We start from the raw sequence: 17982 nt of genomic DNA on the forward strand, positions 1-17982 counted from the left end.
TTTTTAATTATAGTAAGAAAAACAAGCACTAAAAACTAGTTACTGTTTCACAATTTATTCAGTTTCACAGTAATATTTCTTGAAGTATCAGCAGATCTCTTTCTTTTCTTTTAAGCTTCTGTAAACTTTTATGTGTGAAAGAACAAAACAAGAGAATCAATCCTGGTTGTTATAAAACATTTTTACGCGGAAGCACATTCGAAGAACAACAGCATCAAACAAGAGAGGAAATACTTGAGATCAAATTGATAAGGGATCTCAAATAATGTGACTCCAGTGCAAGTATTCTTTTAATCTCAGCAAGAAAAACAAGCACTAAAAACTAGTTACTGTTTCACAAATTTATTCAGTTTCACAGTAATATTTCTTGAATGTCTCTGCAACTTCTTCAAGTATCAGCAGATCTTTCTTTTCTTTTAATCTTCTGTAAACTTTATGTATGAAAGAATAAAACAAGGGAATCAATCCTGATTGTTATAAAACATTTTTACGCGGAAGTACATTAGAAGAACAACAGCATCAAACAAGAGAGGAAATCCTTGAGATCAAATTGATTAAGGGATCATAAATAATGTGACTCCAGTGCATTCTTAGCTTATGGATTTTGTTATAGAATTTGAGAGCTGACTTCTCAAAAGGCAAATTTACAAGAGAATCAGATTCTTCACTTCCTATCAAAAGTTTATAAATTATTATTATTATTTTCTGATACTTAAGAAAACAAATACATTAATTTCATTGTCTCAATGTCCCCATTTTTCTGCACAATAAACACTAGGCCAACATAAATGGAAAGCAAAAGAACATATAAAACTTTTCCTTCCCTATATACATCTATCAAGAAGAGTTCAGAAACATAGCAACAAAATCAAATGAAAATTAACATGTCAATCTAGTATAATTGTCTCTGAACTTCACTTGCGAAACAAAGCCGTCTTTCTCGATCGATGCAGCGTGCTCGCACGAAGGGCACAACGTCAGCGTAGCGGCTTGAGCACGCATTTGCAATGGTTGTTGTTGCGGAGATTTCAATGATCTGAGATCTTGTATTTCCTTCTGCAACCTCTGATTTTCTTCGGTGAGGAATTCGCAGTATTGTCTCAAGTACTCACAATCTACTTCTGTTTGCTTGAGTTTTGTTCTAACAAAAACAAAATTGAATATGAACAACATGTAAATGAATCAAGAATCAAAGCTCAATGTTACATATATATTAATACCTGGCTCTTCTGTTCTGAAACCAGACTTCTACTTGTCTTGGCCTGAGACCCAATCTCTTAGCAATTGCAAGCTTTTGTTTCTGCATTCATGGAGATGAATCAATCCAAGATTACAAAATCAATACCAATATTTCTTATAAGTAAATATAAATAACTAACCGGATTCAAGGTGGCATGTTCTTTGAAGCTCTCTTCGAGATAACAAGCTTGTTCTTTAGAAAGCCGAAGTTTTTTCCGTGTTCTTTTCCGGTCTGCATCATCATCTTCTCCGAATCTCCATCGAGATTGAGAAGAAGAAGGCCCTGCTGACTCATTGTCTAAATCCTTCATGCCATGACTTCCATCTTCATCACCATTAAAAAACACCAAATAATCTCAACTTTTATATGCACTTTAACTATATAAACTACCAAAGGTGCAATTAATAAAACATATATATATATATATATATATAGAATACCAAGATCAAAAGAGCAAGGTAGCTTGAGTTCAAGTTGGAGTGAAGGATGATTTGCTCCATCTTTCTTGCAACCATTGATGGCAAAGTATGAAGAGAGCTCCATGGATGAAAGAAGAGATGATGAAACAAAGTATGAAGCTATATATATATATATATATATATGGAAAGAGAAAGAGAGAAAGAGAGAAAGAGAGAAAGAGAGAGAGAGGAGATAAAGATGTGCATGAATAGCAGTAGTAGCAGTAGTAGTAAGTAAAGGAGCAGGGACATTGGAGGGAAAGTGATGAGAAAATTCCCACCTTGTCTTCATCATTGGTGTCCTCCACATTGATACAAACATGGAAAGAGATGGCATTCATTGCCCCCTCACCTTCTCCAAAATCCTTCTCCCAATTATTTGCCATGCTCTCTCTCTCTCTCTCTCTCTCTTCATCATCATCTTCTAAATCTTTTAATGTAATTTCCAATTTTGCTTCCAATCACATCATTCACTACTTTTCTTATGACCCCACCATATCTATCTATTACAAGCATGAAATACTAAACACTGGTGTATTGTTTTATTATTAATAATATTAAAATCATTCCTATTCCTCATGGAGTTTTGAGTTATTATTGTTCATTTTATTTTAATCTCTAAATTTAGTTCAAAAACATTTACTTTATTTGAATGATGAAGTACATTAATTTATTTGTTTTAACTTTTTTTTTTCTTTGTAGAATAATGAGCAAAACAAGCACATTCATATAGTTTAGAGATCTAGTAAATATTTTTAAAAAAATAAAATAAAATAAATAAAATTTTTAACTTTAAGAGTCAATAATGACTTTAGTTTATTGGCTTTAACTATATATGTCACTAGAGTCTCAACTTTTAATGGAAACAAAATCCCCTATTATATATAATGCTATTTTTATTAAAAATAAATTAATGATCTTAATTAAGCACTTATGACTTAGTTTCATCATATTTTCGGTTACTAAATGTGGCATAGTTTATCTAGTATATTATTACTCAGTTTTATTTTTTGATTTATTTACTCTGAGAGAGTTTTGCTCTGCCCTGTTTTTTGCACATTACTCGCGATCTGCATTTTATATTATATTAATTTTTATTTATAGTATTTAATTAATTTTCTATGTACTTAAACCTTTTATGTATAATGAAGATGAGTTGTCTCTATTTAAATAATAGATAATAACATTATAAATGTATTCATTTGTTGCATGTGGTGTGGTTGTAAGTTTAAACTAATATCATAATTCGATACATGAGATTTGATTTGATTGGATTTTCTCAATAATAATTCCTTTCCTTTTAGTAGAATAAATTTCTTTTCTTTTTGTATTAGAATTGTTTCTCGTCGAAGAGAATCTCTAATCGTTTTAATTATTTTTTTTAAAAAAATATTATTTATTGAGAAGATTGTGATGTTTTGTTTCTTTTTTCCATTGCTTGTTCATACTCTTGTCCAATAGAATCCTAGATGGTTTTTAATTTATTTATTTCAAAAAATATTTAAATATTATCTTGAGATAATAGAGATTGGAGTATATATGAGCAAACTAGACAGACAATGGCCTAATAATTAAAGAAATAGTCTAATTTTAACTCAATGATGGTTTTGACTCTAATTGTATGATGTGATGAGGTAATAATGTTCAAGGGTCCAATGATGTATTCTTTAATTGCTAAAAGTTATGATTATTTAGTTGTCTTCTCTTGGGAAAACTTGGAAGTTTGTCCAACAAAAAATCATTAACAGCCTAACTTAGACTGTATAGGTCTCCCTACCCACCAACTAGTCTAGTTATCCTCACATTACCTTAATTTAAGATAGTATATATATTATATATATATATATATATAAGACTATTCATATAGGACTATTTCTCCGTAGAAGTCCATAGATAAGAAATCTATGGATGTCCATTATAGCCATAAGATCTCGATCTAATGGCTAACATTGATAAACAGTAGTTATTACAATAACATATACAGTAATTACTGTTTAAAACAATATAATGAACACTAATACTGTCCAACCGCTACAAATATGCTCATCATTCTTTATTTTCATATAAAAATAAGTGTATAACAAACTCACATATATTAAAATAAAAAACACAAAATAAACATGCATTAAACGAGGAATAAACAATACGAAAGAAATTAAAACAGTGAAGATAAAACGAAAATTATGTACTTCGGAAAAAAAAAAAATAAGAGATACACCATATTACACTGCCACATAAGATTAGCAAAATTATAATTTGGCCATAGACTTTTATAAATCACTCGCATTACACGTTTGAGATTCCAAAAAATTCAAAATTTCTTTTCACGGTACTTATGACATCCACCAGCTTGATTCTTTATTATTTGGAGCTCCGGACATTCAAAGAATGAATTAATTGTATTATTTTTAATTAATAGATCTGTTATCCATTTATTTTATCTAATAAATCAAATTATTTATATGTTAATTTAAATGAAATAAATAAAACATCAAATTCACTAGGAATTAAAAAACAGAGTATATAGAAAGATGAGGTATGGCCATTGTGTCCTTTTCCATTGGACTCTTTGTAATTTTCTTTGTTGTTCTTGTCTGTTTCTTTGTTCTTCTATTTTTAATCTTCCTATTTTTATTCAATAACACATGGTTTATATATATATATATATATAGATGATGCCTTGAATATAAACCGTGAACCACGAAATCAAGAATAAAAAATATTAAAATTAAAAATAATAAAACAAGTTATTAAGATTAAGTCTGAGGTGTCACCATCCTTCTTTTTTCTCTTTGTATCTAAATCAAAACTACTTCATTATAATAATTATGATTAACTTTCTTTTCAAAAGAAAAGAAAGGAAAAAAGAAAACAATAATTTTGGGTTGCCCGCATCAAATTTTAACTAGATTATTCATTTTTAAAAAAATTATTCTTTATATATATAAGTGAGTGAAATATTTAATGCATTAATGATATATATATATATATAAGGTATAATACATTTTGGGAATGGATCATAACCCACCGGTTCTCATGTATTTTGCATTTAGAGAAGACTTGAATTCAAGTTCTTGAACTTGCAAATCTATATGTATACCACCATGTGGAAAGAACAATAGTTCCTCTTCTCCAGGGTTATATAACATAAAAGATTTAGTCCCTCACCGTGTTCCTGTAGATTTTTTGAGATAAATCTTTATAAAGATTTAAATCATTGTAATTTTGTTTCTCTACATCTGTTTGTTCTTTGATAATACCTTATGTGAGAAGGGATGTTATGTATTACACTTCTTTTTTTTTTTTTTATCACTAGAACAATAGATTGTGTGTGTATATGTATATATATATATATAAATGAATTAATATGATTAGATGATTAATTAAACAAGGGCTAGTGTTGATTAAGCACTCCCTATCGTATCTATGATTTTGGTGATTCGAAAAGGAAAGCACAATGGGGGCTACTCTCTACTCACATTGTAGAGGGAGAGTAGGACAACTCTAGGAATAAGATTCCATCACAAGCTCATCACATCTATCAACTCTTTCATTCTTTTGACCTTTTCCTTGCCTAAATCAATGCTCTCATTTACTCAAAGGCCAAAGCCAAAAAACATCCCCACAATAATTCATTTCTACTTCACTTCCAAGCATCATATATGTATATATATATAATTATTTTTATTTCATAATAAAATAAATAAATAATATTTAATTGACAAATCTATTTAAAATATATTCCATTTGTTCACCAAAAATTAAATTTTTTTCAATATTTAACTAGATAGATAGTGCAAATGAGAATACATAAAATAAATTATTTGTTTTTTTAAATAATATAATGATATGTGCTTCTCTTTTTTTTTGTTTTTCAAATTCAAATCTTATTATATTATGTTCTTTTCTTCAATATTTTCAAACCGTCCACTTTTATTATGACGTCTAAGTTTTTTTTTTGGGCTATTTTAAAATAAATTTGTTTGTTGCTTTAATCATTAACAAACTTACATTGAATTCTTTAATTGGATTTAATTTTTATATTTTTGGTGATAAAAGGAATAAATGTCACACTCTAATTTTTCAACTTGAATTGGCATCAAAGCACAAAAAATAGTGAGGAATGATGACTACACAACCACAATCACCACTATCATTTGTTCAAGGAACTCTTAAATTCACACATGCATCGCATGTAGATAAAAGTGATTTTTTTTTTTAATTCATTATTCTTTTTAAAAAGTTTCCAATTCTAAAAAGAAAAAAATATATATATCTAATTTTGATGGATAATAGAAGTTTAAAATTCCCCAATTATTAATTATCTTCTGGTAAATAATACCATATATTCTTTTAATAATTTAAAAAAAATCTATTATAGTGTATTCTTATATTCTTATATCTTTGCTTCGAATGAAAGGAATTTACTATCATTCCAAATATAAATCTCAATCATTTTTTTCCTGATTTGTGAGAAATGATGATAAACCACTAATATTTTTAATCAATAAAACATTACAAAGACAAATCAAGTTCAATATATATATATTATGTATATAAATCGATACACATATGATGATCATATGATAGTTTTGATAAATGTTATACTTCTTAAATAAGTCGATGTTTTCATTAATGAAGTCAAGAATAATTTTTGTTATTGTTTCTTCTGTTCATTAAAATATAATTTATTTTTATTTTTATTTTGTATTGAGAGGGATTGAAAACTATATCTAAAATTTATTTATCTTAAATAAATAAATAAATATTCATATATACACAAAGACTAAAAAAAAGACTATAACATAAATATATATCAGAAAAAATATAAATATATATTATAAAAATAAAGATTAAATTTATATAAAATACATTAATAAATTTTAATTAATATGCTTAAAACATCGTCAGCACAGTTAAAGTGTGTTTGGAGACAATGTCATGGGTCATGAAATAGACAGTTAGGTCTTGAAAATTTAGTACAATCATCATGAAATTATATAAGAGGTTTACAGGGACCGACATGCAAATGGACCCCCCTCAAAATAATTTTATTTTTTTTTAAAAAAAAAAGGCAATAAAATGACTAAAATACCCCCCACTCATATATGCACAAACACACAAAGTATGCATTCCCCACTTCACGTGCGCGGGTGTGCGTCGTATGAGTAATAATTTGATGATGATTTGTACCGATAGCAACCCATGCTCTGTTATTATTTATTAATAATTTAATAAATCCCACAAGTTACTCGTGGAGTATTAATTAATATTTTAAGTATTATTTAAAAAAATAAAAAAAATAAAAAACTTTTTGTTTACTTACAACACTGAAAAAAGTAGGTACTCACTGACATATTTGTAAGTCATCACAAATCTCTTTTATTTTTTTATTTTTGAGTTTTTTAGTGTCTCAATCAGAGTTAGAACTTAATCTAATCACAATAACAGTGTCCTGAAATAGTATGAGCAAACATAAGTTTTATAAGAAAGATATGTAAAACTAAAATTATTTAAGTAAATAAACAAGGGGTTAATCCAACTCCAATCTTTATTATAAACAAATATATATATAACCTTCGGTAGTTTAATCCAAATTAGTTTAAAATCCATAACTCCAAAAAAACCTAGTGTATCAGAGACCAATAATCTAAAACCTTGTAGTTTCTAGTTATTACATAGTTCATTCAGAGAAGGCAGGGAAAAGAACAGTAATGAATAGCAAGAACCAAGATAGTCCTTGTCGAGGCTGCAAATTGTTTGCAGTAATGATTGGAAGATGCGGCAGAGGCGAGAGCGAGGCCCCGATGCCCATGTGAACTGCGCGTGGGCGGGCATCCAACAAGAGAAGCACATCATGATGGAGACCGTCGAACAACAGGCAGCCATAGCAAAGCTTGCAACTCAAATTATGTAAATTGTTTGTTTGCCTCCGGTCATGCTAGAGACGATGAAACACTGCCACACAATACAAATGGCTTAATCTTACTCCCTATCTCAAACATCTCCAGTCAGCAGCAATAGCAACTGTGTCATTGATGAAACAGTTAATCGACACACTTTTCACTTGAAAATTTTCTCAAATTACTGAATAGCAGAGTTGCAGGATTAACAGAACATAAATGGCATATATAAACTAAGAAGCAAAAAATCGAATTGAAGACTGAATGCGGCCGAGGGACCACTTCGGCTCATGTCATTTCATTTGGACACGGCTACTTGAATAGTCCAGAAATGGAGACAAAAAAAATTGGAAATAGTAAATAAATGAAAGAAGGGTACCTTTGGAGGGATATTAGCAGCATGGACAATGGACAATGATAGGATCAGGGCACCTGCAAATGCACAAACTTATATCTGGATATTGGCTTTGTTATATCATATTTTATAAGGACCAAGTTCAACCTGAGTTGATAACCTCTGCTCATGCTCCCAAGTCATCAGTTAAATGTTGGATTCCAATCTTACCAGCAGATGTTGTTGAGGTCTTTTATAGATCAGGAATTACCAAAGAACTGTATAGATATGTAGATCCAGGATTTGCCTGCAAAAAACCAACGGTTGTCAATGTTCCAATGTAAAGTAGATTTTATTGCCATCAGTAAATCAGTAAACTGAAAGGCTTGAAACAGAAATATGTACAATTTGGGATTGCAGCGGCAGCAACATCAGCAACGGGTAGACTAACTCAGAGATGCAAGGTCAGATATATAAAAATCTAAATTTGCCTCGAGAAAATAGAAGAAAATAGAATTTAACTTCAAAATAGCCCAGAAAAAGTTTGGCAGATGCATACTGATTTTCTAGCATCTGGCAGAAATAACAATTCACGCACAAAAGCCAGTGCACAAACAAAAGAAAAAATTATAAAAGTGAAAAGCAGTATTGACATACAACAAGAATGTGGCACCAAGACCATGCACAAATGTAGTCAGAGTTATACAACACAGAAACTCTAATGAGATAAAGTACTATGTAAATTATGAACAAGCTTGTAATGCATAATAAAGAATTTAACATCACTAAGCACATCCCAACCTTTGTAAATAACATCACTAACAATTTGGTCCCCACTCAAATAAAAAATCATATAAATATATATAGCTTATAGATAATTATAAAATAAAAAAGAAAAATTTATAGAGACCTTGACCTTTTCTCGCTAAAAGATTGATATTATAAAAGCTGTAAAACACAAATATATTTTTATTTTACAGCCAACCAAGCCAACTCATGGACTCACTCCTTGAACTTAGTACTAATATAACAGTGGAGCAAATATCACAACTTAGGCTTGCAAGTACAGAAACCAAATGAACAGTAGAAATCATTGAGTGTCCCATGAAAATATTTGCACCAAATTAACTTCGAAAGTATGATAAGAGTGAAATGCCAGGCAACAAAATACTATTGACTGTAATAAGCCATTATAAAGAAGCTACCATGACCAAGGCCTTGACTGAAAATTGGCCCCAGCTTTCTCATGAAACTAAAAAGTTTACCATTGCCGCAGAGAACCATGATCTTTCCTCAATCAGCTCTTAGCATATGTGATTAATGCATCATATTCAAGTATTTCATACAAAAATAAATGCCAAATATCAAACGGCTACACTCTAAAAGATTGCTGATTGTTTTACTAATGTTAAATACAGAATGAAGTATTACCTTTCGAAACCAAGAAAAACAAACCTGAATAATCTTCCACATTGTGAACACAAAAAGAAAAGGTGAATTGATTAATTTCAACAAAAAAATAGTAGAAAGAAAACTACCATGGATGCATCATGAATAAAAAAAATGTTGGAAAATCACATCGCCAGCCAGGAGTGAAAAAACCATGAGTTCTGACTTCCATCATATTTGTATTTAAAGTAAAGTTGATCAAATTTCAATCTTACATCCAAACCAAATCCTTTATAAATTTTCATCCTTGTCCATCACTATTAATTCTGAGAATATAATCCCACAAAACATGGCCAAAAGAATAACAAGCACAAACAACTTATAATAGTTTTTTAAGAAAACATTATAGGCCTCAAAATATAATAGTTAAAATATAAAGTTTAACCAAAGCATCATATTATACTTGATGTTTAGAAATTAGAATGCTGAAAACTAAACCATCCATCTCATCACAGTGAAGTGCATGGCAGCTTTCACCAACTAATTTTAGGGATTGGACTCTGTTAAACATCTGACAGTCAATGAAGCACGTAGAGGTAAAGACAGAATTTACAACTGGGTCAACAGGAACTAAAAACTTACCACCATGACACATGCAAAGAGCCCAATCCAACAGAAAAGGTTAGTACCTAAACAAAACACAAGAATATGTTAAATGCAGAGAAAAGTCTCAAACAATCTTATCACCGCACCCTTTTTCATTTCTTCAAGACACTGCCTTCTTGGTTAGTTCAAGCAATGATTCAATTGGATTAACATGATCCAATAATGATTGTATTTGTCATTTTCCATACAGGGAAAAAAAATAATATATAGACCACAAGAAATATAGCCCACCAAAAGATTATAAGCCTATCAGAGCAACCAAAATTAACATATAATAGTGACAGAAATTCAAGCAGTGTTATAACATGCAGGATAGTAAGCCACTAGTGAAATTCAGATAATGATATTTGTTTATAATAGTAGATACCAAGAAGCACAATGTGCCAATGGCGGCCAAACAAGAATTAACAAATAAGCTATATTCAAGAGCAAGAATTAACAAATAAGCCATGTTCAAGAGTTAATGAGTTCCATTCATATAATTTAACTGATCAAAAGAGATCACGAAGCACATTTAACACACAAGATATGTACCAAAAAGAGGGGAAAACACAAAGTATAGTATGATATCAGCAACCAAAGCAATAAGATTATTTTTCTCCCAAATAAATGAGCAATTCATTACAAGACTAATCATCAGGTGTAACCTAATGATGGAAATATTTTAGATGATCCAGTGTTACACCAGTTGTAAAAAAAGTTAAAAATGGAAATAACATTGAGACTAGCAACAACAATCAAAGAAAAAAAAAGAGAATAAAAGAAAAACCTCAAACATGAAACACTAACCATATATATATATATATATGAGCAACAGGAGATATGCTCAGAAAGCAGTATACATGCATACCATGCAAAAGGGTACCAAGTTATTCATACGCTAAGTACCATAATTTAAAGGAAGGCTCAGTTCAGCCTTCTCCTCTTCCTTACATGAAGAGCTCCACCATCCACATCCAACGAGCCAGAGGTGCTACTTCTTCCCCTTCTTCTAAGGGACCTAGATGATCCTGCACTGTTTGGTTCCACTACACCATCAGGAACAGCTACATCTCCTTGTATCACAGCCATGGTGCTTGAAGCAGAAGCCTGATCAGCAGCAATTGCAGCTGCAACAGATGGCCTACCACCCAGTGGGTCTAAATTTGGAGGACTCACAGAGGATCCAGAGGCTCCGTAGCGGTTAGTACTACTTGCTAGCCTCTCAACCACCCTACCAAGGTCATAAAGAGAGAACCTTGGCCAGAAGTCCGCTGCCCCATCTTGGGTCGGTAAACTCGAGTTATTATTTTGAGGTTCTGGTGTGACATTTCTATGCAACAAACTATCCCCTGTGTTTAGCCTTCTTTCAAGATTCCTCTCCCGTCTTTGCATATCTGACCTTAGTCTGGCCAGGAGCCTGCGCTGACCCATATCAAACATATCATGCATGCTCGGATCCAGATGACCTTCAAACCTATCACTGTTAGGAAGTCGCGCATCAAAAAGTCGTCTCCAAGACCCATCTCCCAATCTTCTTGTAGAAATAGGTCGGAAGTGCTGCCTGAAGCTCTCAAGCCTATTCCCACGCGGCCTTGGTGGTATCTTCAACCCATGCTGCCCATCTTCTCCATGCTTACTCTCCTGGCCTGCTTCCGAGCTCCCTCTCCCATATATAGGTGTCATATTAGATTCAGTAACTTCACCTTTGCATACTGGACACTCCTTATGCTCAGAATGGAGATGCAGCCATTGATACAGACACGGCCAACAGAACAAATGACCACAAGAAGTAACAACCGGCTCCTTTGCCAACTCCAAGCATATATTGCACTCAAAATTAGCAGCACCCTTGCTCTTATCCTCTGAATCCTCTTCGGAGCCCTCTGCCACCACCCCTTCCTCAGCCACCTTGTTCTTCCCCAGACTTTCTATCGCTGGAGGTTCAGGAATGGCTGATGGGTAGTGCCAACCAAGATCAGGCCTTTCACTGCCAAAGCCAAAAGATGACCTAAATCGCCGTCTAAGCCTCAACCTGTGCTGTGATTCAATCAATCTCCGGAACCGAAGCACAGGGTACTGAATAGAGTCTCTCTGGGATGACGACCCATCAGCTCGGCCCGAGGACTCATCCCCATTCAAAGAAGTAGGCACATTGTGACCCTGCGGGGTTGCCAGGAGAGGGACATAGGGTGGTGAGTAAGGAACATGGGGTTCATCGACCAAACCAGGCGGGGAAGCTGAACCATAGAGTGAATGGGAGACACCATCTTGGGTCATTGATTCATTGGCTTCTTCTTGCGAGAACTGCAATGGCTGAACGTCGGAAGGGGAATACGGATCATCGGGCTCTTCTTCTTCATCGATGGGTGGAATGGGGATATATGAAGGGCCAATGGGCTCGTAGGAAGGGGTGTACGGGGCGTGCTCGGAGCTTGGTTGTGCGGCGTCGTAGGAGGCGTTCGACGGGGAGTAGGGCTCGGGACCTCCGATGTCCATCACAGAGTGGCTATCTCCGGCGTTGGCGTCGGCGTCCGCTGAGGACGGCGAAGAAGGGACGAGGATCGACCCTAGGGCGAGATCGGATCCGAGGTCGAGGACGCGAGGGCCAGGTGATCGAGGGAGTCCCAGATAGAGATTCAAATCCATGTTCCCGATCCTGATCTCATCTCCTTCATCATCCATCCCAATTCATCAATACCAAACCCTAATCCAAAACCCTAATCCCACGCCCATTGCCAACCTTTACCAAAAAGGGGATGATTAGGGTTAGGGTTACGGTTTGAGGAAGAATAAAAACGAAATCGAAACCCTAGGATCCATGAGCAAGAGAATTGGAAAAATCCATGGGATTTCAATGAGAAATCCAAGGGATGATCAAGAAAAAAGTGGATCAATTTGGTGAATTTGGGGATTTAGGGCACAAAATGCGAGCTTGGGGTTCTCCCCGTGTGGTTTTATAGTGGTTTTCTTTGAGCGCCCGCAGAGAGATGACCTAATAAGATAGCTGGATGGATAGATACTTCTATGGGATATCATCGTTGATATTAACCGTTCGATTGAGATTGGACGGTTCAGATCTATAATTGGACACTAGTGCTTTAGTTAGAAAGTGCACGGATGTATCCTTTGGTGTTTGAATTATAGGTTGCTGATGTGGAAAAAATATAATTTTAAAAATAATTAATTAAAAAAAATCTGTCAAAATATATATATATATATATTTTTTTTTCATGACGTTATTATATAAACCCTTGATTGCTATTTTATAAAAAACAATATCTGTTATGATTATTATAATAAATAGTGATGTCTACTGCAGCAGCTATTTTTACTGTAGTAGCCGTCCATGTGATAATGTAATATCAACCAGCACTGTTACTATTTCATCTACCAGAGTATTTTAGATCGTCGGTTCAAATCAATCAAGACTCTTATAAATTTATAAATAACCCCCTACATTTATGTATTGATAAATAAAATAGAAAAAGAGAAAAATAAGAGGAAAGAAAAAGAAAAAAATAAATTTTCAAAGGTATTCGGACTTTTTATTTTTTTTATATTTATAATATATTTATGAAAATTTATATATATATATATATATTGATACTGAAGATACAATAATATCGAATATCATCTAAATAAAACCCCAACGAAAACAAATTTTGAAAATAATAAAAAAGGATAAAATACAAATTCGTTAAAAAAGGGGACAAAATCTTCAAAAATATCAAAAATTCAAACAAAGACATACAATTATAATATAAAATATTAATTTATTAAATCAAAATAAAAAAAAATTAAATGTATCATTTTCCTTAGTTTTATTCACTCGTAGAACTTGCCTCACAATAATTTAAGCCTAAAACTAAATTAACAATTCTTTACTTTTTTTTTTTTTGAAAAATAACTGCCCAGTAAACAACTGTATAATACAAACAATAATGGAACTTTCTAAATGAAAACAGAGTTAAAATTTGCAATTAGAAATTTAGTTATATCACAAGTCATAACTAACCCTAAATGGAACCAAATTTAACAAAACAAGTCCCTCAATGGCAGATTGTTTCTGAGAAGTCACATCTGAGAAAGAATTGGCAATGAAATGTTTGAGAGCAAAAGAAATACAATCAACTTTTGAAAGTGACCAACTTTCATTTTTTTTTTCCTGCAGAAAAAAAAACCTGTAACATAATGTAAGCAAGAAATGCAAGTCTAAATAACAATTGTTCTTGAGAATTTTAAGCATAAGATAATCAAAGACATAAACACTGATAAGATCAGTTTGAGAATACAAGATTTAACATGAGTATACTGCATTTGACTACTAGAATATATAATGCTGAAAACTTGGCCTAACAAGGATTTATCCAGTACAAGTAAAACCAACAACAACAACAACAACAACAAGAACAACAACAAAATCACAATTGAACAACCTTATTGATGCACTAAGGTCAAGCCTTCCATGGATTTTGAAGCACCACATAAAAATGTGTTTCCTTGAGCTTACTCTTCAACATTTTACCATCCATCAAGATTCATAATAAGAAGCATTGCTTGAAAACACATCAGGGTAGCACCTAGGCAAAACACAAATGCGAAAAAAAAAAAATGTTAAACACAATGTATAGCAATAAACAAAAATCACTCCCTCACCCTTCTTTATTTGTTTGGTATTTCAAGGTTCATCCATGAATGATTACATGACTTGTTTGGTGGAATTACAATAATTAGGCATACTTTGCATGATCAGTTTTGCTTCATGGAGAATATATGACATTTGCAGACTACAAGAAATGGAAACTTTTCAACCAAAAGATTATAAGACCATCTCCACGTAATAATATGACAAAAGACCATCCGAGTAATAATATGACAAAGACCATTCAAGAAGTACTACGAAAGCAGTTATACGACAAAAGATCATCCAAGCAATAATTCGACAAAAATCAAGCAAACTTGGTATAGTTATATCCATTAGTACATTTATGGAAGTTGGCATATCTTATCGAACGTGGTTCCAAGAATAGGTAAGGAATAAGTCAATCTAGATAACGACATAAACATATAAAAACCAAACAACAACGACCGTAATAAACACATCAAAAGAAAAACAAATCCACTTCATTAATGTTTTCACCAAGCAAGGTTACATAATTCATTTCCTAAAGTTGAACTGATCAAAGGGATCCTTTGCAGAAATACTATCATTGTTCTGAGATCAAAGTAGCCTAAGCATCAAACTGGTACACATGCCATAGCAGGATATAACAAACAACAATGGTAAAAGATAGAGACAGCATTCTGATATATACATATGAAAGGAGTTTCCAATCATAAAATGAAAACTTGGTATAGTTATATTCATTAGTACATTTATGAAACTTGGTTCCAATAATAGGTAAAGAATAAGTCAATCTAGATAACGACATAAACATATAAAAACCAAATGACAACGTACATAATAAACACATCAAAAGAAAAACAAATCCACTTCATTAATGTTTTCACCAAGCAAGGTTACATAATCCATTTCCTAAAGTTGAACTGATCAAAGGGATGCTTTGCAGAAATACTATCATCGTTCTGAGATCAAAGTAGCCTAAGCATCAAACTGGTACACATGCCATAGCAGGATATAACAAACAACAATGGTAAAAGATAAAGACAGCATTCTTATATATACATATGATAGGAGATTCCATTCATAAAATGCATAAGAGTATTAGGGTTTTCAATTGCTGAGTACCATAAATTGGCAGAACTCTTAATTCAGCCTTCTCCTCTTGCGCACATGAAGTGAACCACCATCCACATCCAAAGAGCCAGAAGTGCTGCTCCTTCCCCTTCTTCTAAGGGAACTAGAAGATCCCGCGCTGTTTGGTTCTGCTGCACCATCAATTGCAGCAACATCACCTTGTATCACTGCAATGGTGCTAGAGGGAGATGCCTGATCAGCAGCAATGGCAACTGCAACATGAGGTAAACCATCAACTGGCCCCGTATTTGGGGGATTTGCAGAGGATACAGATGCTCTATAACGGCTTGTGCTACTAGCTAGTCTCTCAACCACCCTACCAAGGTCAAGTGAGAACCTCTGCCACAGACCCATTCCATCTCGTAATGGTGAATTAGTGTGACTATTTTGAGGGTCAGGTGTGCTGTTTCTAGGCAATAAAGCTTCCCCAACATTCAATTCTCTTTCAGCACTCCCCTCTTCTCTATGCACCATTCCCCCTCTCAACCTCGCTAGAATCCTACGTTGACCAATCCCAAATATTTCATGCACGCTTGCTTCTCCCAATCCATCCGCATTATGCATCAATCGATCATGAAATAAGCGTCTCCATGAAACCTCACCAAGCCTTCTAGTTCTAGTAATAGGTCTCATTTGTTGCCTAAAGCTCTCAACCCTATTCCCCCGCGGCCTTGGAGGTATGTTCAAACCAGGCTTCCCATCTTCTCCACACTTGATCTCCTCCCTAGCTTCCGAGCTACCTCTACCGAAAATAGGAGTAATGTGAGACTCCAGCACTTCTCCTTTGCATACCGGGCATTCTTTATGCTCAGAATGGAGATACAACCATTGATATAAACACGGCCAGCAGAACAAATGACCACATGAAGTAACAACCGGCTCCTTCGCCATCTCAAAGCATATATTGCACTCAAAGTCAGCAGCACTCTTGCTCTTCTCCTCCAAATCCTCATCAGAATCCTCCGTCGCAATGCCTTCCCCGACCACCTTGTCCTTCCCCATGCTTCTCGGAGGTTGAGGAAGAGGTGGCAATGACCAACCAAGATCAGACCTTTCACCACTGCTTACATTGGTTGATGAGTTGAAACTCATGAGCTGCAACCTATGGTGTGATTCAATCAATCTCCGGAACCGAAGCACAGGAAACTGCAGTGAGTCTCCCCGAGACGAAGACCCATCCTCATGGTTCCAATGCTCATCTCCATTGTCGCCTTGCAAAGTCGAAGCAAGAGGGACGAGAGATTCATCAACCAAGCCAGGTGCAGAAGCTCCGCCATCTTGGTTCATCTGCTCATTGGGTGGTTCTTCCAGCGAGAATTGCAAAGGTTGAACCTCGGAAGGGGAATACGAAGGATCCATCAGCGGAATGGGGATATAAGACGGCGAGTAAGGAGCAACCGGGTGCTCAGCAATGGAGGGATCTACGGACGGGAGGTTGACATCATAGGAGGCGTTCGACGGGGAGTAAGGCACCGGCAAGTCGTCAGCGGCAGCGCCGGCTGCACCAATATCCATGGTAGAGTTCTGATCTCCAGCAAAGACAGCAACTGAGGAAGAGGATGATGGAACGGAGATCGAGCCAAGGGCAAGGTCGGATCCAAGGTCGAGGGCAAGAGGACGTGGAGAGCGAGGAAGTCCAAGATAGAGATTCAGATCCATTCCCTCAATCCTGCTCTCATCTCTAGCATCTTCCATCTCGATTCATCGATAACAAGCAAACCAAACCCTAGCTTTTCCAAAACCCATCACAATCTCTCCGCCATTGCCAACAAAGCTCAAATTGGAACCAAAAAAAAGGATTAAGGATGAAGGATTAGGGCATGAGGACGAAAAGGAGATGAATCGAAACCCAAATGGATGGAAAAATGGAGAAATCGAGAGGAAAAGGTAGGGATTTTGGGGAAGATGATGAGAAGGATTGAGAAATGGAGGAATTGGGGGTGGATTTGGGGGGGTTTTGTGGTGGATTTCTGATTTTTTTTTTTTTTCTCGCGGGGAATGAAAGAGAACAAAGAGCACGTGTTTCGTTGCTCTCTCACAGACAACAAAATAAAGAAATAAAGTAACCTTAAAGCGGTTGATTTTAGATTTTTGATCTGACGGTCCAAATCTGATACTCATTTATTATGTACTCTAAATTATATATATATATATATATATTTTTAATATGTAATGAATAACTAAATATCACATATCATATCAAAAAATTTATTATTTCACATAATTTAATAAAAAATTAGTTATTTTTTAAA

At 34.1% G+C, this 17982-nt stretch overlaps 3 protein-coding genes and 1 long non-coding RNA gene across 4 annotated transcripts; all 4 read right to left on the minus strand.

Moving 5' to 3' along the window:
- Positions 1 to 717: 717 nt before the first annotated feature.
- LOC120278930 (homeobox-leucine zipper protein HAT14-like) lies at positions 718 to 1964 on the minus strand. Its single transcript, XM_039285669.1, has 4 exons — positions 1681 to 1964; positions 1380 to 1564; positions 1221 to 1300; positions 718 to 1141 (listed from the first exon to the last, which is right to left on the minus strand). Exons 1-4 carry the CDS (start codon positions 1781 to 1783, stop codon positions 880 to 882), a joined length of 630 nt encoding a protein of 209 aa, XP_039141603.1. The 5' UTR covers positions 1784 to 1964; the 3' UTR covers positions 718 to 879.
- A 5268-nt stretch (positions 1965 to 7232) lies between these two features.
- On the minus strand, positions 7233 to 8400 carry LOC120279568. Its single transcript, XR_005541950.1, has 2 exons — positions 7981 to 8400; positions 7233 to 7725 (listed from the first exon to the last, which is right to left on the minus strand). It is a non-coding gene; the product is annotated as an uncharacterized LOC120279568 (long non-coding RNA).
- A 2159-nt stretch (positions 8401 to 10559) lies between these two features.
- On the minus strand, positions 10560 to 12766 carry LOC120279277. Its single transcript, XM_039286165.1, has one exon. It carries the CDS (start codon positions 12652 to 12654, stop codon positions 10897 to 10899), a length of 1758 nt encoding a protein of 585 aa, XP_039142099.1. The 5' UTR covers positions 12655 to 12766; the 3' UTR covers positions 10560 to 10896.
- Positions 12767 to 14217: 1451 nt separating this feature from the next.
- On the minus strand, positions 14218 to 17741 carry LOC120279105. The gene is made up of 2 exons (XM_039285967.1): positions 15722 to 17741; positions 14218 to 14552 (listed from the first exon to the last, which is right to left on the minus strand). The coding sequence occupies exon 1, from the start codon at positions 17423 to 17425 to the stop codon at positions 15740 to 15742; it is 1686 nt and encodes a 561-aa protein (XP_039141901.1). The 5' UTR covers positions 17426 to 17741; the 3' UTR covers positions 14218 to 14552; positions 15722 to 15739.
- Positions 17742 to 17982: the final 241 nt, after the last annotated feature.

Source organism: Dioscorea cayenensis, chromosome 16 (assembly GCF_009730915.1).
Source record: "Dioscorea cayenensis subsp. rotundata cultivar TDr96_F1 chromosome 16, TDr96_F1_v2_PseudoChromosome.rev07_lg8_w22 25.fasta, whole genome shotgun sequence".
Lineage (NCBI taxonomy): Eukaryota > Viridiplantae > Streptophyta > Magnoliopsida > Dioscoreales > Dioscoreaceae > Dioscorea > Dioscorea cayenensis.